Source organism: Myotis daubentonii, chromosome 7, assembly GCF_963259705.1.
Source record: "Myotis daubentonii chromosome 7, mMyoDau2.1, whole genome shotgun sequence".
Lineage (NCBI taxonomy): Eukaryota > Metazoa > Chordata > Mammalia > Chiroptera > Vespertilionidae > Myotis > Myotis daubentonii.
In genome coordinates, this window is record NC_081846.1 from 10035339 (window position 1) to 10058279 (window position 22941).

A 22941-nucleotide genomic window follows, 5' to 3' on the forward strand; every position below is an offset into this window, starting at 1 on the left:
TTTCAGAGAGAAAGGGAGAGGGAAAGAGAGATAGAAACATCAATGATGAGAGAGAATCATTGATTGGCTGGCTCCTGCACGTCCCCTAATGGGGATCAAGCCCACAACCCAGGCATGTGCCCTTGCCCAGAATCGAACCTGGGACCCTTCAGTCCGCAGGCCGACGCTCCATCCACTGAGCCAAACCAGTTAGGGCAGAAAAGCTATTTTTTACTGTAATAATAAAACAATACCGATGGCAGAGTGCAGATCTTTGGTGAATAATTCATGCTTGGGTACTATTCTACCAATGTAAGGTGGAAATTTCTAGTATCTCAAATCCCCCATTCCAAAGAAAAGCACAGTTGCTAAGGAAACTAAAATCTACTATACCTTTTTAGTCTCTCCAAGGATTGACAAGGTCACTGGCCAAAATTTCCTGCAATGGAATCCATCCTTTGTTAATACAAGTTTGTTACTTATGGTAAATTAATCACCATAAAAACAAGTGATGGCTATATTGGCTTTCCTGTCCCCATTTAAAATAACTGTACCACAGACAGGTCAAGTTTTAATAAACATTCCAGAAGTAATTTAAGGTCTATCATGTCCCTTATGGATCTGTTATTCTATACTCTAAAATCCCTATATATTATGAATATGACCTAACAATGGCCAAAATATTTCCTTTACTCAGTCTCATTTATCTCATTTTTACTATTAAATTACTCCCCACTGAAAAGATTTACTTTCCAATTCAGGTTTAGTCTCTTTTTTGATAGCACAAATATATAATTATTGGGCGTTGGGGTGATCAGCCTTATTACAGAATAAGAAAGCATAATCACTTAGTATTCTCCTGGAATAACAAGAAACAATGCCTTTCAAAAAAAGAGCACTTTGAAAACTTTTAAATGAGAAATTATGTATGGGGGAGAAGGAACAAGAAGAGAAGGACGCATGCCCAAGACTGAATACAATTAGGTTTTTAAAAAAATATGAATGTATATATATTTTGCTTTAAAAACTGCAAAATATCAGGTACGATAACTTATACTATATAATTTGATATATATATATATATATATATAAAGCATGCACACACACAAATAAAAAATACTTTCTAAAGAATGGGGTCCATACCCATCTTCAAAAATAAAGATTGTTAAATATCACTATTTTGTGAAATAAGACAGATACGCAAATAAGTGAATAAACTGTAAATTGTATACATAATTAGATATCAAAGTACTCAATTCCTGATAATGGTATTTCCATTTTAAATTAAAACCACTTGATTCCACTCATAACTGCTGTTCGTACCTCTGCACCCCAAGGAAGCCCAGCAGAGCAATATCTGGCTGCTTGTTCAGTCGCAGAACACACTCCCAGTAAACATCCTCCTCACGGTCGTTCTCCAGGGCATAGAGCATGAACAGTGGTGGGTAGAGCCGAGGCAGGAGCACGGGAAGCAGCAACCCAGAACTGGTTACCATGTAACTACAAACAGTGGAGTGAGAGGGAGAATCATTCCTATTAAAACTCAATGCAGAATCAAAGTTGAAAGTAGAGATGGGAAATTCTGAGGAAAGGAGCAGATTACTCTACTTTTAATTTGGAGTTCACATGAGGAGCTTAGTCCCCGAGTTTTGTCTTGGACCAACTGTGAACTCTTTTCGTAACTCAGAAAATCTAACTGGAAACCCACGTGGTTTCCACTGTGAGATGATTTCTCGGTGATTATTCTAGGTCAGCATGAGGTGGCTCTCCCCAGCAGCCTTTGTGCCCAGTCATTTGCGGCTGCACTTTCATGAACTTGAGAGAGATCACCTGTCCAACCACATCACTTTAGAAATGAGGAAGCTGAGATTGAGAGAAACCATCTTTTCTGGCGTCATTTGGCCGCCACCCCCTTTCTTCACTATCTCCACCAAGTCCATTTACCCCGGCTCTGGGGATTCGGATCTGGAATCTGACTTCCCAGTGCAGAAGGATTTCCTTTCTGTGGGCAGAGGAGTGGAGAGAGGAATGGTGCTGCCCTCTTCAGGAAGCTCGGGAAATAAAAACCTAAGGAGTAATAAAACACAGAATTACAGAATTACACCTCCAGAGAGGCTGAAAGAGTAAAAACATATTCCCATTATCTAATCTATTTAAGGACCCATGAAGTCAAACTTTATATCAACTAAATATTTTAGTTGTCTGAGCTTCTTAACTGATGCTTCTCACAGAATAAAATTAAGAGTGCGGATAATGAATAATACCACTAAAAATCTTCATGTACTATGGCTTTTTCCTGTCTAGTTATTTAAGAATGAAGAATTCCGATCTTTATGTTTCTTTTATTGGAAAATCCCATCTGAGGTCAATCTGTATAAACTCTTCAAGCAGAGACCATTATTCTCAGAGTATAAATAAGTATCAGTGGAAACTAAATGTCCAACGTTAAGGAAAAAATGAAAGCTCAATTATTATAAAATTTAAAAAACTTTTTCATTGAATTTATTGGGGTGGCAATGGTTAATAAAATTATATAGGTTTCAGGTAGAAATTTTCAATATTTATATAAAAAGCCAAGTTGCTGAAAAAAATCTTCAAGTGATTAAACTGCCAAATTGTTGAGGATTTTTTTCTAGGCTCTGAATTTGCCCTACATTTTATCTCCAATCTCAAATGGTAGGTTTTACCAAGAACAAGTTTATTGTCCTCTTTATTTTTATAGACTTTAACTGTGACCCTTGCTCTTTCAAGACAGTCTGTAATCTTCTCTATTTTTGTAGACTTATCCCCCTAATTTTATAGTTGGTAAAGCTAATGAAGGTCAGGAAACTTATCTTCATTATACCCTTGCTAATGTCAGAGCGGAAATACTCACAACCCAGTGGTCTTTTAGATCACAATGCCCCTAAAAGCTGAAACATTTCCACATATATTTAAGAAAGTTTTCTGGGACAAATTGATAAACTTTTGCATAATTATTTCAACATAATATTTTGTTGGCTTACACCCAGTAAATGATCTTGAATGTCACTAGTTCCAGAGTTGCTTACTGCCTTAAAACTTTCCAAAAATGCTTACTCGCCCACTTTCTAACCTCCTTCAGAGTCTCTGTGCAGATATTACCTTATTAGTCAGGCCTCCTTGACCTTCTGTTAAATGGCAGCATCTTACCCCAGCCCCATCCTCTTTCCCGGTCGTTCATATTGTATATTTTATCTACTCTTTTCCCACTACAATGCAAGCTCCAGGACAATACAGATTTCAAAAAAGTTTGGTGTGTGCTGTTTTATTCTGATAAATTCCCCCAGGAGCTAGAATCGTGGCTAACACAGAGATGCCCTCGATAAATATTTGTTGAGCAAATGAACAAAGATGATACTGTTGTCAAGGAACAGGACATAAATACTCAGGGACAAAACTTCATGTTAGACTTTATCTTCTCTGTGATGGTACCTAGAGATGAAATCCAAATAAGACTACTCTATTTCATACCAAAATTACAGTTAGCCTTCTATTATACTTAATGAGTAAGAAAGACATAAAGGAAATTAATTCACAATGGCAAAGGTTCTTCTTTTTTTATATTTATAGCATAAACATAAAAGTAAAAATGTACTTTCATGATTCAATCTATTTAAGGATCTCTGGCACAAAACCATTTTCTTGATGAATAGTTTCTGTGATAAAGGAAACCATTAATGATTCTTCACAAAGTTGTAATCTCTAGATTCAGGGCAAAGATACCCAAACATGAGTATAAACCAGTATTCTACAACTTGCCACCTTTTCATGGAAAGATCTCTTACCTCACCAGCTGGAAAATTCGCTTAAGGTAGGACTTAATCTCCTTCACAGCCTCCTGCAGTAGCCGGCGGTTGGCTCCCACACCCACGTACGTCATTCTGTACACAGCAACCAGAGTCTCCACGAGCCTGCCCAGGGGGTGCAGAGGAGTGTCACAGGCCTGAGCAGGGAGAGAATTAACAGAAGAAATACAGAGAAGCAAAACCAGGACTAAGACAAAAATGAGCAGCGAGTAGATATGGATGATACGTGTGGTTCTGCATCATTAATCCACAAGCCCAGAGCAATTTTGACTCTAGTTTTACCTTTATTAGATATTTCTTGATGTCATCATATTTCTCCACTGAGAAGGCACCAACATGCTGAGGAATGAATTCCAAACTCTCTAGTGTCTGAGTCTGTGAACGACTTAGTATCTCTGGACTATAAAAGGGAAAAGAAAGCCTCTTGTGAGTTTCACATCAAGAAAGCAAGATGATTGTAATGTGCACGTAAAACACGGTTTGAAAACTAAGGATAAAATGGAGGGTCCAGAACAGCGTCTGCCCCAAATGAGCACATATACGGCAACTGACTGCTATTAAGTTTATGTAACAGTCATTCAAAGCAGCATTTAAGGTTACTTCATAACAACAAGAAATTAAAGAAGATCTTACTCCACTATAAACCATGGTGTTGGAAGATACTATGTCAGCCTGAAAACTGGTGATAGATATGTCAGTGATGAGAGAAAAATGGAATAAAAGGGAAAGGAAGAGCGAAGGAAAAGAGAAATCAAATCAGAGGGCAAAGGAAGAAAGAAAAATGAGTTCAAGAAGTAAGGAGATAATGAGGATGCTACAGCAGGTGGTGAGGCAAGCACACTATGGGTAAAGGGAAGCTCTGCACCAAGAGGCTAAGATCAAACACACTACTTATAATCGGCAGAAATGTTTGGTCATGGCGCTCTATCATTAGATTATAACCAATCAGAAAATAGAAACAATACACAATCATTATTTTTACACTATTTTAGAGATACAAATAAGATATGGTTTTATATAAAAGTTCATTCGTCCTCACTCCTTGGGAACATTCAACAACAGCTCATCAAGGTTCACTGGAGGCCTAAAGTGTCAATGCCCACTGTAACAGGCTGACAGTGAGGGCTGGCCATCTGCAGCAACACAAGGGCAAGCCCAGTTTTAGTCAATTCTGGGAGTTTCTATTTCTTCTACTGATGGAGTAGAGGGTAAAAATCATGACCTTCATGAATGAAACACTATAATCAATTCCCATTTATCCCAAATACAGAAAAAAAGACCCAAATGCTCAGCAATGCTTATGGAAGTTACTCGCTAAGTTAAAAAATAAGGACATGAAAAAGGGCAGATGGAGAAGAGAAAAGCAGGAGAAAAGGATAAGAAAAAGTAGAAAAAGAGCCCTGCTGGTGTGGCTCAGTGGTTGAACATCGACCTATGAACCAAGAGGTCATGGTTCGATTCCAAGTCAGGGCTGGATCCCCAGTGTGGGGCGTGCAGGCGGCAGCCGATTAATGATTCTCTCTCATCATTGATATTTCTATCTCTCTCTCCCTCTCCCTTCCCCTCTGAAATCTATAAAACATATATCTTTTTTAAAAAGAATTTCCTCAAGACTTTTAGCTCTTGCGAGCTTCCCGTCATGGCTCCTCAAGCAGCTGGCATTGCCCTGCCACAGAAGTAGTGGAGGCTGGAGCATGAGAAAATGGAGGAGAGAGAGCAAGCCCAGTGTACCTCCGCTACTCTCTCTGAGCTTCAGGAGTCTCTTTTTCGCATCTTGAGCCAAAGCAGAGGGTTTTTTCTGGTTCTCTGTCAATCTACAGTAACATAGTGCCTGCTTCAAGGTTTCAGGTTACACTGTGTTCAGGCTGAGGGATATTTACCTTTAAAAACCTAGTAAACTCATGACTGGTTCAATGGTCCTTTGAACTCAGATGTTCTTCCCCAGTACACTAGCTGATATTTACTTTTCAGTTTTCAAATAGCTATCCATGTATTCGGTGTGGGTTTTATAGCTGAGTTCAGGAGAAGATAAGGGGGGGGGGGGGGATGTTTTATCACTCTTACCCAGAAAAAAAAGTACACCATTGACTTTTAAATTAAATTATATTTTTAAGGTAAGTGTGGCAAACCTTGACTACTCGTGGGTTTTAAGTTTCATCTTCCTCCCATGCTCTGCCCTGTGCTGGGCAGGCATTCACCCACCTGTCTCTGTGTTGGCGCCGGTTGGCAGTCAGGGCCACAGCAATATTTTCCCATGCTTTCCAAACTTCCCCTTGGCCTGGACTTTCACAGCCCAGCTGATGCCAACATTCATCAAACACTGCTTTCCACTTCTCATCAGCCGGCACGGCCAGATTTCCTAGTTTCCTGCTATAAAAAGTCATACCACGCTTTTATTAATCACCTTTTTTTGTGCAAAAATCCTAAAAAGAAACTAATACACAATTGGGAGTGCTTCTGAGACAAAACTGCCTAGATTTGATGGTGGTTCTATTTTAAAAACACTGAATAAAAATTGTAAAGAGATGGTTTTTAACTACTCAATGTTCACCAGACACTAAAGACTATGAATTGTTAAGTACAAAGCACACAGAATGGATTCCTTTGCTTTCTCCATTTATACAGAGTTGATTTTGTAAAGCTGATTCCTGTTAAAACAAGGACTTTCTGTGCTTTGCTCAACTCATGATAGGAATGGTGAAATGCGTGGAATACTGGGTTCTAATAATACTCTAAGAATAAACATGTATCAAGTTCCCATCAGAACAAAGAATCTGAGATGCTACCAAAATACAAAAACAAAGCTAAAGCTGGAATCAATAAAGGAAAATATACACATGCCAAAAACTTGTCAGGAGAACATAATATAACTTAGAGACTTAGATTTTAACTTTCTTTTCCATGTGTGCAGAGTATACTATTTCACTTGTTATATGTATACATGCCTGATCTTTATTTTCCAAATCAAATTGTGTAAGGGTTCCATTTAAGAATGCCCTCTCTTAATCAACTTGGACACCTGCACCATTAACAGTAGTATTATTCCCACATACAAAACTTTTATTTTAAACTTCAGTACTCTAAGGCTTTAATCTAAACCAGGGGTCCTCAAACTTTTTAAACAGGGGGCCAGTTCACTGTCCCTCAGACTGTTGGAGGGCTGGACTATAGTTTTAAAAAAAACTATGAACAAATTCCTATGCACACTGCACATATCTTATTTTGAAGTAAAAAACCAAAACGGGAACAAGTACAATATTTGTATTTGTATGTGGCCTGCGGGCCGTAGTTTGAGGACTCCTGATCTAAACCAAGACTTTAGACTTAGCTACCCATAGGAGTGTCAGTTGACAATTCAAGGTTATACTTTGTTAAAAAAAAAAAAAAAAAAGAAACCTTCAAAACCTTGTTCTACATTTAAAATATTAACCAGCTTTGATAAAAGCAAGACAACCAAAAACATTCATAATTAATCCAGGATTAACATTAATTACTCACAAAACTTTGGGTTTGTCTTTATCACTCTCATACAGACTAGGCTTGAAGTAAGTTCCAGTGATTTTTATGCCAGATCCCCATTCTCCACTAAAATAACCTTCAATGTAATCTCCATTTGGCATAGTCAGTGTTCCCTAGGTAAAGTTAGAGAAAATGTGGAATTAGAAAAAGTATTTTCAATTTAAAAAATCAAGAGAAAATACAGCACCAAATGGTTAACATTTCCCTTTTTAACTTACTCTTTACCAACCCCCAATTCTTTTCTTTTAGTTGTGTGTATATGCATGTGCAAAAAGAGTATGTGAAAATAAACCCTGTTAAAAAAAAAATACTCACAGAAAAAAATTGGTAAAATATTTTGAGCTGAATGAAAAGAACACACAGTTTATACAAATGCATGGGGTGCTGCCAAAAGAGTGCTCAGAGGCAAATTTATAGCATGTGAAAATAGGCTCTAATGACATATAACATCATTAGTCTTAAGAGAAATGCAAATTAAAATCACAAGATAACACTTCATATCCACTAGAATGTCAAAAAAGGAAAAAAAAGCAGAAAATAAAAAATATTGACAAAGACATGGAGAAATTAGAACCCTCATACAATGATGGGGGGAATACAAAATGCTGTAGCCACTTGGGAAAACAATTTGGCAATTTCATAATATGTTAATTATCAATTTACCATACAACTCAGCAATTACACTCAAAGGCATCTACCCAAGAGAAATAAAAACATATGTTTACACTAAAATTGGAAATAATAGAATGCCCATTAACTGCTGAAGAAAGAGATAATCAAAATGTGGTTTTGGAATACTATTCAGCAATAAAAAGGAATGAAGTACTGCATGTGCCTGGGTTGCGGGTTTGATCCCCAACCACAATCGGGGTACATGCGGGAGGCAACTGATCAATGTGCCTCTCTCACATCAATATTTGAGGGAAAACCAAAACACTGTGCTATTAAGAACCCACACAGAAGGGACCACGAGTGGTATGATCCTATTTATATGCAGGCAAAGTTATAGAGTAATAGAGTCCACTAGAGGTTCTTTGGGGTGGGTTAGAAATGAGGGGTGACTTTAGATGGGAAGGAGATGGTCATGAAAATGCTCCAAAACTGGATTGTGGTGATGGTTGTACAACTCTTACTAAAAATCATTGAAATAGGTGAATTGTATGAAGTTAGCCTTTTTAAAAAGTCAAGGAAAATGAGTAGCACTGTATTAGAGAGAGAGAGAAGGAAGTTAGTTTCCAACCTTTCCATTAAGAGTCCAGTCATCTGAAAATTCTCCCTCATAGATCGTATCATCTTCAGAAAGCAAAACCCCATTTCCCTAGGTAAAGAAACAAGACAAAAATCACAATACATAAAATGCAGATAACTTGGGAGTACATGCAGTCATATTCCCTAAAGCCTTACATACTTTTAAAGACAAGAAAAATAGTACTAAGAAGGTAGAACATTAATAAATACTTTTAAAAGTTAATAACATAGGAGTTTAAAAAAGTCAATAGTAACTATGTGTAAATATTCCACTCACCATCATTTTATTAAGGTGAAAGTTGCCTTCATAGTATAATCCAAACTGGGTAACTACCACACCATTCCCTTGACATACATCATCTTGCCACATTCCCATGTACTTTTCCCCCCTTCACAGAAAGAGAAATGAAAAATCAATGATAAAGATGAGGTGGGAAAAAACAATCATCACATGAAAGATACCAAGCATCACCCTAGGTGTTCAATTTTTCTAGTTCAAGTGGTTAATTCCATCGCCTCAAACATGAGACCATGCGATAGCAAAAGGCATCTTCCTCAGAGCAATGTTCTTTCAGGGATTAACTATAAGTCCACTCGACATAGATCTGCTTCTACTCCATGGACATCCACGATAACTTTAAAATATATAACTATTCAAAATGTGATAGGCAAACTCAAACCTACGCAGCTTTTTATTACCCAAAAGTTTAGTAACCAAAAAAAGAGAGAGAAAAAAGAAATGAGGTTTATCATACAAGAAGGCTCATGCTTCACCTACTCAAACTTAGAGAAATCTTACTAATCTCCACTAAAAAGACAAAATAAGTACAAACTCCTTATTAAATAAGCATGGATTTTAGGAATAACAGCAAACTTTTTTTTTTGTTAATCCTCATCCCAGGCTATTTTTTCCACTGATTTTTTTTAGAGTGTGGAAGGCAAGGGGGGGTGGATGGAAGAGAGAGAGAAACATCAATGTGAGAGAGGCACACTAATCAGTTGCCTCTCACACGTGCCCTGACCAGGGTTGGGGATCAAACCCACAACCCAGGCATATGCCCTTGACTGGGAATTGAACCTGCAACCTATTGGTCACAGGCTGACACTCTAACCACTGAGCAACTGGCCAGGGCAACAGCAAGTTTTTTAAAAATTTCACATTATGACAACAACACGAAGGGAAAAGAGTACATAATTAAGTCCAAAGACAAATCAGGCCAAGTCAAATATGGAGTCAAAAGAACTGCGCACCACCCCAAGGTTTACATGAATTTAACCAAGCTTGATATCTGGGTTGTGGCATGGTGACAAGTATCTGGCCTGAGAGGAAGACCTGAGCAAAAGGTACTTAGATACCATGCTAGGACTGCAAATGGAATTTCCCCTCTAACTGTCTACCCCTATTATCTACTAATTTCATTAAAGGTTTTTCTTTGCATAATAGTTAATGATTTGGTAGCTTCTTTGAGACACTAAAAGCTTTTTATGTGGGAAGCTTTAAGAAAAATGGTACCAATGTTAATTTTGAATGACCCTGACAGTATAAAGAAGTAACCTATAGTTTGGTTCACAAGTAAATGAATAAAATGATGTCTGACAAGTCTTCTTATTAAAATTTTTCTCAACACTGTCGAATTAAGACACTTAGCCTTCATAAAATCATCACTGTTTTTGGAGAAATACTTTGAGATTAGAAGCAGAATACTGTACCTTGTGATATCATCAAAGACACCATATCCTGATTTCTTATCCATTACCCACTGACCAATGAACATGCTGGGAGAAGAGGAAGTCAATTTTCCACTTCGTAGCAGACCATGACCATGACGCATGTTATCTTGAAAACAACCTTCAAACACTTCACCAGAGGCATAACTGTGGTTAAAAGGGATGGATAAACATCACATCACATTTAATTTTGATGGTTATTTTTGCAAAGTTAGGAAACTTAAAAGTATATCCATGTCTTACTGGTAATTATACCAATTTAGTTATATGATTATTTTTCACCAATCAAATCTCATTTCCAATAGGAAAATGAAATGAGTGGTCTCTGAAAGAATGATAGGTTTGTCCATATTAGAGTCATATAATAAACATAAATTTATAGGCAAGACATTTAGGAGAGCCTATGAGAAAGTTAGGGCTTATAAAGTTTGTACAGTTTTGTTAAGAACTAAATAAAAACCTAGTATTTTCATCTTGTGATAGATGATAGGCTGAACTTTTTAAAAAACACTTTACACAGTTTCAGACATAAGAGCAAAGAAAATTTACTCCTTGAAAATTCTGGCTACACAAACATTTAAATTTACATAGTTCTTTGAAAAAGTCCTACAACCTTTCCAATGTTATTACCTATAGACTCCCTGACCACACATCTTTCCTTCTTTCCAATGGCCCACATAATGGTCTTCTTTGCTCAGTGCTTTGTTGGGGATTCTGTATTCTCCATACCTGCCAGGAGAATGAAAAACAGCAGATACATGTATGACATAGTCACCTTTTGCATACAGACACTTGTAAACATTTTAACAAGGAGGAGAGAAGATTTAACAATAGGAGGAAAGGGGTATACGGAGTCTTGGTTTACGCTGTATCTATTACCTAAGCTACTGGGCAAATAGCAAAGGAGTGAGATATCAACCCCATTATGCAGAGAGATTAAATGTTTTATCCCAGGTCCAAGGAAAAACAGAAAACCTGTGTCCTAGGTCTATCACTGCCACTTAGTAGCCACATCAGCCTGGATAAGTCCTGGTACCCTGTTCTCTCACTTGTATAATAAGGGGGGGTAAATCAGGTTATCTAAAGCCTCTTCTCATCCTAAAGTTCTAGCAAATAGGAAATTAAAAGACATCACAAAAACTTATATTATCGCACACACACAAAATCACCTACCCGATCTATATAATAATATTTAGTAAAATAATTACTTCTCTAACATAATACAAAATAATTCATTGCCATTAATTCATCATGTAAATATATTTAAGGATTAGAAAGCATGACAAGCTCATAAAAAAGTAATGCATTGAGTACCAATAGGATAATATAGAACCTAGAAGATTTTCCCTTTAGCATCTCACAGAAATTAAGATGATTTAAAACAACAGAAAGGAAAATTTCTGTATGTTCTTTGTATACAGGGGGCAGTACTATTCCAACAGTCTCACCATCAACATTGCCCAAAGTTCTCAGTCTTCACAACCAAGAAATGGAGAGAAAACACAGTCCCATTTTAACAGGTCATTGATTCGCTCTAGGTAAATCAACGCTGCATCCTAGATTCCTAGCTTCGTGTTCACACGTCTGCATTAGAGCTTAATACATGGTATGTATTTCTGGTAAACAAAACAAAAATCTACTACTTGTTTTGAAAATGACTCTGAACACAAAGTAACATAACTTGTGACTGAAGTTGAATTTACTCTCATGTTTTACACAATTTTCTTACCCATCTTCCAAGCCATTCCTGAACGTGCCGGAATACATCTTTCCATCTGGCCACTTCAAAACCCCTCTGAAATGCATAAGCAAAGAATAATACATGTCAAGTAATGTCTCAGATAATCATTCCTTTCTCAGTAATTAGACTATCATCCTCACCCCAGGCGTAAATCTTAAACATTTTCACCTTCCATGAGGCTTCCCTGAAAACCAGCGTCCATCATAGGTTGCATCCTTCAGGCGAGGATCCTTGTAGAAAGTGTACTTAGCACTGCGTGAAATGGGCGGCTCCTGCCTCTGAATGCTGCTGCCACCTCCATAAGGTGGATGATCAGACGCCCCTCTCAAAGCCTGATCCACAGCTTGGCTTATAGCCCGTAGCCACTTAGTCTAGGAGCAAAAAAAAAAAAGTGTCAATAAGCTTAAGGCAGTAACTCATCATGCATTGCGTTAAGTCCTGCTAGCTGTCCTTGGTGTGAATAATTTTTATGCCTTCTAGTGATTTTCTTACTGAGTAATACTGACTGGCTCTTGGAATTCACTGCTATATGTTTAAAATTAAATCACATTAAAAAAAATCTGTAGTCTTAGTTTAATAAAGATTTACCACATAATTATAGATCATGAGCCAAACAAGAAACACCTATATCTCGTTTTTTCTATCATAAGAGACAGGAATATTGAAGTCAAAGATGGAAAGCACATAGCATACTGGACTCACCTTTTCCTGGGGTGTTGATGAAATGAGAGTGAACTGCTCCTCAGGTGTAGTTATCTTTAAGCCATTCCTAAAACATTCATAAGGATAAATACCAGTAGGTATGAGAGCCTGTCATGACGATTTCAGTCCTCCCACATGAAAAGCAACTTGTTTATTTCAAGAGGAGCAGAAGTCAATTAAATGTGAATGCAGCCATGGGCGGGTTTTCCTCCCAGAATGGGAGAAGGGACACCGTTACTTTGCTCTGTGTTGAATGATGGGGATGTGAGCAACAGAGAAGCCCTCCATCACTTATGATCTGTCACAACTGTCACAACAGCCGCTTCACCATCTCCATGCTGGGAGGGGAAACCTCATTATGCAGAACGGAGAGGCCTCCTGAGCCGTTTCCACAGCTAAGGGAACAGCCAGGGGAACAGGGGAGAGAGTGAGGGCAGAGGTAGGGGTGGGGCACACTTACACACCACCTGCTTCTTCAGAAAGGGGCTCTGCCCAGATGGTGGCCAAAGGGAAAACGTGGTGTGTGGAGAACTGAAACAAAAACATGGAGACACATCTGAGAAAGCCCATGTTCTGTGCTGCATAACCTGTTTCAAATGCTAAGTCCACCTGGTGCCACTATCTCAGCCAAATAGTCCCCATAGCAAGGACCCTGTCACATGGCTGATGCTCACTTTCAAGATGTAAACTAAAAAAGCTCCCTGAAATCTGGCCCATACTAGAAACGTAAGCTAAGTATTCTCTGTCATTCAAGTTTCAGCGAAATCACAACAGATTTTAACACAAACTGATGGTATAATTCTATATAATAAAAGGCTAATATGTAAATAGACCAAAAGGCAGAACAATCGAACAACTGGTCACTATGACATGCGCTGACCACCAGGGTGTGGAACATGCGGGCACTGGCCCTGGAGGGATGGTGAGGGGGTGCGTCAGACCAAGGCAGGGTGCTGGTCGCTGTCATAGGGGCGAGCCTCTGGTGGTTACTGAAAATTCTTTGCTTCTGCGCACTGCGGTCCCACCCGGCACTCACACCCGCAGCCGGCGCTGGAGCCGCTGCTCGCACCCATTGCCAGTGCCTGGCGCCAGTCCCGATCACTCGGCGCCATCAGCGCGTGGGAGTGGCAATGGTGGGAGCGGGGCTGCCAGCAGACAGGAGACTGGGGGGCCGGGCGGGGTCGCGGAAGATGGGCTGAGACCGCCCCTGTGCCTACCTCAGCCTCACGGCCCACAGCTCCTTTCAAGGTGCACGAATTCATACACTGGCCCCCTAGTTAAATAAGTACAGTACTCCATTTTTCAGTGTTTTTTAAGGTGAGGAATCCAGCCTACCTGGGCGTGGACCAGGGCATCATTAAAGAGAATGAACCAGTTCACAGAGAACCTCCCAGCATGCTGCAGAGATAAGGCTCGGTTGCTGCTCTCACACAGCAGTCGGCGCTCTGGCTTCCTTAAGGAATCCTGGAATTAAAAATAAATACAAAATCAAATCACCAAAATTACTTTAATATGCAAAGGGAAAATAAAAAATATACAAAAATACATTTAGGGAAACCTGTTGGTCCTAGCTTAGCTTGGTGTTAAACCTAAATTTAAATGCAATCCAAATATCCCATAAAATTAGCAACCAAAGGAGATGAAAAAGATTGAAACAAACCAAAGAAGGTGAGACACATGTTCAGAGAGGATTCCTAGGAATGAGGAAAGGAGATGTTTAGAACATCCATGGCTGTGGTCCTTAGACCACCCTTGAAAAGGGGTTCATTAAAGCATTCTCACCACAATGAGCGAGGAATGGAGAAAATGGTGGCAGCTGTTATGAATATGCCTGCTGTTAGCTGAGGTAATGGCAGTTGGCATGGCCTACTTACTGTCATTTTCCCAGGGAAAGTCTTCCAGAAGCCCAGTGTGTATTCTGCTTCCTTCCTTTTCCTGCCGAGATGGAGAGCAAGACACTCATAACAAGAACTGGAATCCTGCAGTTTCTGGTATTCTGGAGATGTCTAGAGGCCAATATATCAAAGAGGGAAAATAATATAAAACAATTGTCCAGAATCTGTAGCCTCCGTGTGGTGCAGATACTTAGTATTAAATTTAGGGAGGAAATCCTGCTGGTATACTAAATGGAGCTGAGCAAAAAGCAGAATGGTTCCAGAAAATTCTGTAACATACAGGTACATAAGAAATAGAGAAATAACTCCAGGGGGAAAGAAACAAACACTGGTAATTATTAGTGAGTAGAGCAGCAGAAAACTCAGGATAGACTGGGAATTTCAAATGTCTTATTCTCACGTTCCCTCCGTTTTGCGTATGTGGGTTATATCTGTTGATATTTACCATATTAGAAGGTACAGTTGAGAAATAACACTTTCTTTAATTTACTTCAAATACAGTAACATTTTATTTTTATTTTTTTAAAATATATTTTATTGATTTTTTACAGAGAGGAAGTGAGAGGGATAGAGTTAGAAACATCGATGAGAGAGAAACATCAATCAGCTGCCTCCTGTACACCCCCCACGAGGGATGTGCCCACAACCAAGTTACATGCCCTTGACCAGAATCGAACCTGGGACTCTTCAGTCTACAGGCCAACGCTCTATCCACTGAGCCAAGCCGGTCAGGGCAGTAACGTTTTATTTTTGCTTTTTTATTTATTCCAGAGAGGAAGGGAGAGGGAGAGAGAGATAGGAACATCAATGATGAGAATCTTTGATCGGCTGCCTCCTGCACACCCCACATTGGGGATCGAGCCTGTAACCCAGCCCTGACTGGGAATCAAACTGTGACCTCTTGGTTCGTAGGTCGATGCTCAACAATTGAGCCACGCTGGCTGGGCAATACAATATTTTAAATAAAAAATAACAAATTTTCCAAAACAAAAAAAAATTTTTTAGTGAGAAAAGTGGCATTGTTCTACATTTTTTCAAATTTCTTTATCATCTGGCTTAAAAGATGATAGCTGCTACTGCATTTAATCTTTTACAGTTGAAATATATGAAGAAAATCTTGCTTTATAATAATATATTGTTGGAAAAGGAAGGAGTATTTTAATAGTCATTTTAAATAATTGTGGATATTCTCCTCTGAAACAGGGTAGAAGAAACAAAAAAAGGTATATGATAATGGAGTCTGTATTTTTTACATAGAATGTGGACCCTTGAGACTGGAAATAGAACAATATTACTCTTTTAACAATTCCAAGTTTTCTAGGAGGGAAGGTTTTCAATTAATTGAGGATATATTGAGGTAATATTTGTATCTCATTGGGTTATTTGTGTAGCTCAAATCTTCATTGTTAAAACTAAGCCAGTTTGGGTTAAACTAAAGAAATCACCTACAGGACCCCGGCAGGATCAAACGTAGAAAGCCTACATCAGTTCTTGGGCCACTATGGAGACTGAAATCTGTCTAGATAAGGAGACAGAGTTTAACAAGATTAAACTATAAGGAACCCTGAAGTCATCATGGTTTCTCTAGAGCCCTTAACACAGGAAATGAAATGAAACTGTACATTTCAGTACAACCTCAAAGGCGAATGTCGTAGGACCAGTTTTATCATACACCCATATCCTAGAGCAGTGCTAATTTTCTAGGATTCCACCTAACTAATTTTATACAGAAAGTAGACCAGCTAACATATGACGAAATCCTGTAACACTGTGATTTCTCATAGCAAATGCCATGGTGACCTAAATACCTGGTATGAATCTACCATGAGTCCAGGACAGGTGGCAACTCCACTGCCTTACAGGTGTGTGTTGTTGATACAGAGAGCCAGGGTTTGAAAGCTCTGTGTAACTTGTACTCAGTATGCGCTCAGTAAACTTTAACATCTATTGAATAAATAGCACTCATACTTGGCTCTCAGTTTCATAACATGAGTACAATTCATCTCAATAACATCCTGAGAGGAAACTGAATCCACCGCAAAGAAAACTAGATTTACCTACAGCTATACATTTTTCTTTCATGCCCCTGAAGAAAAATAAAGTTAATTAAACTATAGCCTAAATATTAAATTAGTGGAATTCCAGGTTGTAGAGTGGCATAATCCAAACAAACAAACAAAAAAACAAACAAGCAAGCAAACAAACTATGACCCTTGGTTTCCCAAGTGTCCAAAGAGAGTATATATGGGGCTTACCACTTCAAAACAAGTAGCAAGCTTTAGCAAAACTTCTGCATAATTATGAAGTCGTCTAGTTGGCAAGAAAAACAAAGTATTCAGTATTTCTATCAACTGGATGTTTTCATCAGTCACTTCTGATAAATCTTGCAACAGCTCCTGGTTTTTATTTAAGAAATCACTGGAGGTGGAACAAAAAGAGGTTAAGTTAATCATTTTGGTAATGACAATATGCATGATAAGGAATAAAAATATTTCACTAGATTCTACCTTTCTCAGAATGCACATTTTTAGGTGCTATGGAATAGTAGACGATAAATACAATAAAATAAGCCAGATATAATTAAAAGAGTTTCCCTGCCGACAAGATGAAATTTTTTAAAGTATGAAAAGTAGCAAATGGTAGCTATAGTAACTTCATAATAGAGATGATTAATCTCAGACTTGTGCTTCATGTTCTAGGAAATAACTCATGCAACCCACAGTTTCAGGGAATAATTGAAGACCAGCTAACATCATTATCTATTAATTTCTAAGCCAAAAGTCACAGCAAAAAGTGGCAAGACTAACTGCTCTAATCAGTTGTGCTAAACAGAAATACTGGAGGAAAAACAAAACTCTTTGCTCCACTAAAATTGGCATGAAATGTTAAAATACTAATTTTTTCCTTTTTTTTTCATTAAGTGTCGGTCACCTAATAAGAGTTTATTACAGGAGAGTAATAAAGCTATAGGTACCAGTACTATAACGAATAGGAAATAATAAAGCAAATTATATGCAAATATTTCAATGCTGAGATCTTCTAAAGCATTTCAAACTTCAGCCAACATTTAATTTTCATACTCAATTTTATATATAAGTTCATTATTAAAATTTACTGCAAACTTTAATGCTGGTCAGTGCCCACTGAGACTATGCTCACTAGACTAAATGCTTTTATAAAAAAGCAAGAATTCATGTGCCAGAATAATAATTATCTGCCACTTAATGAGCTATTATTATGTGCCAGGCCTGAGTGTTGTATGGGCATTACACTACAATTCTAAGCTACAAGGCCTCAAATAAGACAATGTCACACAAGACTATAAGGCAAGAATGAATCCTTTTATGATCCCTTAGAGAACTATGAAATAAAGAAATGTTAAGTCAGAAACTATGAAATGTTATTGTGGAAAGATGGAAAAATGTGTAATAACTTCCAGGAACCCCGAAGTTCAATGGCACAAACTGGATTCTTTATAACACAATTAAGAGAGAGTGCCCTGGGGAACTGGCCCAGAGTTTTATTTGTACTTGGCTTGTGTGACTGTTTCTGCTTCGGCCTCCATGTTGTGCTGCTGAGATGTCTGAGGACACTTGCTTAAGCTTTTACAAGTGTTCTGCTTTGACCTGCTCCCGAGAGGCCGGATTACATGGTGAACACATACTCTCTCTGACCATGTTTCTCCTGAATGCCCAGTACCAGACAGAAATGTGCCAACTCTTGTGAACCTCATTAGTTTTCAGGATTTATTTCCTTGCTTATAGACTTTCCCCAAAGGGGCCCTGGTATGCTCTCAGGAAATCTGAACCAGAAATTGCTTAGCTTCTCTTCTCTTGGGCGTTGTTGATCAAATAGTGGCAATACTGCTCTTCCCTTACATGGCTAGGTTTGCACTAGTTACTCAAAAAATAAATATATTAAAGGTAGAAACAACCCAAATGTCCATCAACAGATGAATGGATAAACAAAATGTATATATACAATGGAATATTATTCAACCATACAATGGAATAAAATTTTGGTATATACAACATGAATGAGCTCTGAAAACATTATGCTTCAGGAAATAAGCCATACACAGAAGGACAAATATTGTATGATTTCTTATAGAATAGGCAATTCATAGACAGAAAATAGAATATAAGTTACCAAGGGCTGTGGGGAGGGAGAAAAGGTAACTTATGTTTAATGGGTACAAAGTTTTTGTTGGGGATAATTTAAAATGTCTTGTTTATAGGTAATGGTGATGATTTATAAAACATGGGCCAGAGAAGGGTACAATTAGGAAGGGTAAAATGATAAATATTATGTTATGTATATTTTACAATGATAATAACGATGATTATAAACTCTATAGAATGATGAACCCACCAGACTAGCCTGAGGTAAGCAGCTAAGTGATAAACCAGCTAAGTGGTGAGAGCCTGAGCCTTATCATCCAAGATCCACACTGCCACGTGGGCTCGCTAGTTATGCTCTAGACCAGGGGTGGGCAAACTTTTTGACTCGAGAGCCACAATGGGTTCTTAAACTGGACCGGAGGGCCGGAACAAAAGCATGGATGGAGTGTTTGTGTGAACTAATATAAATTCAAAGTAAACATCATTACATAAAAGGGTACAGTCTTTTTTTTTTTTTTTTTTTTTTTTTTTTTTTAGTTTTATTCATTTTAAACGGGCTGTAGTTTGCCCACGGCTGTTCTAGACTCTAAAGTCTAGAGGTTCTCAAACTGCTCTTTTAAAATGAATACTTTAAAATAATTTCAAATATTGACTTGATATGAATGATAACTAGAAGGTATCTGCTTACATGGCAGGCTTAGCGAGCAGCTGGAATCCTCCCATAACCAGGAAATGTGTAATAGCTGTACAATACCTTGAGCAAAAAAGAAAACACATGTACATTAGTGTTCAAGTGCCTATTACTTCTTCAGAGTTTTCGAACAAGCATGCGGAACAGGTACTTCTTGGCATCTCTCCAACGAGTTTCAGCATTTTTATGCTGTCAACATTCATGAACTATAAAGGACTGAAGAGAAGGGCAGGTTATGTGATAATCACAAAATCAGGGGGGAGGGAAAAAGCCATCAACACTAATAAAAGAGAAAAATGGTAATTGGCGTATGACGATACCCTTTTCATTGGCTAATCAGGGCTATATGCAAATTAACTGCCAAGATTGGCAGTTAACTGTCAACAAGATGGTGGTTAATTTGCATATGTAGGCACAATGCAGGGAGGTGAAAGGGAAAGCAGGAAGAAGCCCCCTGCCACTGACAGTGATTGGAAACCCAGGGGGGAGCTAAGAGCTGGGGGGCAGGGCAAAGGCGGCCCCGGGGCTGCCTTTGCCCTGCCCCCCAGCCATGATCGGAGAATCAGGTGCCTTTTCCGCCCTGGCCAGTGATAGCAGGAAGTAGGGGTGCAGCCAGCGATGGGAGCTGGGCATGGTCAAAGCTGGCAGTCCCAGGAGCTAGGGGCCCCTTGCCTGGGCCTAAAGCGAAGTCCACGATCGAGGGGCCACTGCAGCTGTGGGTCCCCGCTGCCCGGGCCGGACGCCTCAGCCAGAGGCATCCTGCAGGGGCAGGGGCGTAGCCCGTGAGATCGCGGTGCCCCCCGCTGCCACTGCAGGTCCCCGCTGCCCGGGCCGGACGCCTAGGCCAGAGGCGTCAGGCCTGGGCAAGGGGCCAATCCTGCAATTGGAGGGTGATGGGGGTCAACGCCTGAGGGCTCCCAGTATGTGAGAGGGGGCAGGCTGGGCTGAGGGACACTCCCCCCGCCCCACACACACCCAGTGCACGAATTTCGTGCACCGGGCCCCTAGTCTTAGTATAAGATGCTAACATAATAAGAAATTTTAAAAAACACCTAAAGCTATAGGTGTTTATCTGGTAAGATAAATGAATTTATCTGGTAGATAAATGTTAGTAACTTAACAAATCTGAGAAAATATGATTGAACATGGTCCCATGCACCAAGAGGTCACCAATTTGATTCCTGGTTAGAGCACATGCCCTGGTTGCAGGCTCGATCCCTGGTAGGGAGCGTGCAGGAGGCAGGCAATTGATGTTTCTCTCTCCCTCTCCCTTTCTCTCTCTAAAAAAAAAAAAAAATCAGTAAGAGCATATTAAAAAATGGTTACAATGGTAAAGTTTATGTTACATATATTTTACCACAATTAAAAATAATTTATAAAATTCAGAAATAGCCCAGCCAGTATGGCTCAGTTGGTTGAGCATCATCCCATGTACCAGGAGGTCATGGTTCGATTCCCAGTCGGGGCATGTGCCCGGGTTGAGCGCTTGACCCCCCCAGGGGGGCGTGCAGGAAGTAGCCGAGTGATGTTTCTATCTTTCTCCCTATTCCTTCCTCTCTCTGAAATCAATAAAAAACATATTTAAAAGTAAATAAAAAATTTACTTGCTTCATCTATATGAATAAATTATGTTAAAAAATAGCCCAATGTATCAAAATAAAAAAAGCATTTCAAGCATAAATTCTGAAGTATCAGAGAAGAAAAAGAACTGAAATAGACTGCACTGAATATAAGTCAAAAAAGAAAAATTATACTACTAAAAACTGAAACCTTCACACAAACAAAATTTAGCTCAAAAAAGTAAATTGGTTTCAAATTATGTTATTTTCGTGTCTGAAAGATGATGAAGTTAAAAGAATCCAACCAGGGTCTTTTCCTCTCAGACAATAGCTTCAGATATATCATACTTTGCTTAGAATTAAACTCACATACATCCACTTGCACATATATGCTAAGTCCAAAAGGAAATACACTGAGATTATTAACAATGCTTATTTCTGGATGGGAGGATTATGGACGACTTAAAATATCTTTGTGACTATCTTTCCTTGTATAGTTGTCAGTAACAAGCATACGTTATTTGCAGTGTAAATAACCCAAACAGAACACCAACAGCACACGAACTCCTGCGCCGTGCTCTGTCCTGGCTCTGCACTGCGCTGCCGTGGCTCAGAGCTGCACATGGAGCCTGGCACTTAGCGGCTACTCAGTCAAAGGAGAAAACCTGCACTTCAGATGAACAGTGCACGCTCACAGACATTAAAATAACACTTAAATTTATGTCTCACATCACAATGTCAAACTATCAATTAGGAGAAGTGAGAAGTATTTAAATTTTCAAATACACTTGGGATAGTTTACTTGAAAAACATGAAAAGAGCCTTAGATAACTATCCTTGGTTTTATTGAAAGCACATCTTTGTTTTAAAGAGAGCTTGGTCTTTAAACCCTCCATTTACACCAGTGGAAAGCAGCCCTTGGAACAGCTCCACATTTGCAATCAGTAATCGGTCTTGAAATAATTTGTTTAGTTACTTATTTCCTCAAAGTTTAGTATAATTTACTTAAGTAAACAAGTTTGTTCTCTAAAGGGAATGTTTATATATTCATATTAATTACAGTACATTTTATGCTAGGATATAGAAGAAAATATGAGTATTGTTTTTAGAGCTTTTTTTCCCCTTAGAAAAAAAGTAAAATTTTAGCAATGCAGAACTGTAGTTGTCTTAAGATTAAAATACCACTTTGCAATTTCTATTACCTTATATCACTCTCCCTAATCTAATCTCCTCTGATTAAGGAGCTGTTCTTAGCAGAAAAACCCTGCAGAGGTTGAACATGACACGGGACTGGATACTTGCTCTGTGTAACTATCCAAGAAGAGGCTGGCATGCTTCAGAATGACCAGGCTCCTGGCTTCCTTGACCCCTTGAAGGAAGCTGCTCAGTGAGGCTCCGTGCTGCCCAATCAGGTAACACAGCTTACTGAATCGGCTTGCCACTTCTTGCAACAGCTGGACAGTACTTGCGGTGCCCAAATTTTCTGTAACAAAATGATGACAACATAACCTAAAGATTCAGTTCCTGAGTATCCCCTTAAAATTAGGATTATGAATTTCCCTTTTCTTAAAGTGCCGGGAGCCGGTCCATCCTTGCTGTTTCAAAGGACCTGGCATATATGGCATACTGTCCTTAAAATGTTTGAACCAAGGTCTCCTCTCTGAGAAAAGTTGTTTCCCCAGGTAGGGATTTTCCCCTGAAGTTAGGGAGGGAATAAAACCCCTCAGCTAAGTGCCAGGCGGGTAATTAATCACTTTAACTACGAACAATCATGCTTAAGCTACATAATCTTTACTCCCTGGAATGGAGATAAGAAACGCCCTAACCTTTGTAATAGAGATTGATAGGATTGAATCAACTGGTATAAATACAGATGTAACAAGACAGCAAGACACAGAACTTAGAACACAGAACTTAGGAGACAGAACCTA

The 22941-nt window shown here is 38.9% G+C and overlaps 1 protein-coding gene across 10 annotated transcripts in view; it reads right to left on the reverse strand.

The window, feature by feature from the left end:
- Positions 1–22941, reverse strand: part of ALS2 (alsin Rho guanine nucleotide exchange factor ALS2) — a 62923-nt gene that overhangs the window by 5220 nt on the left and 34762 nt on the right. For 6 of the 10 annotated variants that reach the window (XM_059702774.1, XM_059702766.1, XM_059702767.1 and 3 more), the window contains 20 exons: positions 22313–22493; positions 19449–19514; positions 16895–17057; positions 14619–14750; positions 14080–14208; positions 13205–13275; positions 12745–12811; positions 12211–12413; positions 12031–12096; positions 10932–11030; positions 10284–10448; positions 8851–8962; positions 8566–8643; positions 7305–7438; positions 6009–6176; positions 4089–4206; positions 3786–3943; positions 1924–2046; positions 1303–1479; positions 373–418 (listed from right to left, as the gene is read on the reverse strand). In XM_059702774.1, coding sequence (XP_059558757.1) covers positions 373–418; positions 1303–1479; positions 1924–2046; positions 3786–3943; positions 4089–4206; positions 6009–6176; positions 7305–7438; positions 8566–8643; positions 8851–8962; positions 10284–10448; positions 10932–11030; positions 12031–12096; positions 12211–12413; positions 12745–12811; positions 13205–13275; positions 14080–14208; positions 14619–14750; positions 16895–17057; positions 19449–19514; positions 22313–22493 — 2456 coding nt within the window. The remainder of the gene's footprint in view (positions 1–372; positions 419–1302; positions 1480–1923; positions 2047–3785; positions 3944–4088; positions 4207–6008; positions 6177–7304; positions 7439–8565; positions 8644–8850; positions 8963–10283; positions 10449–10931; positions 11031–12030; positions 12097–12210; positions 12414–12744; positions 12812–13204; positions 13276–14079; positions 14209–14618; positions 14751–16894; positions 17058–19448; positions 19515–22312; positions 22494–22941) is intronic. The other 4 variants (XR_009453731.1, XR_009453732.1, XM_059702772.1 and 1 more) reach the window with 2 other exon arrangements.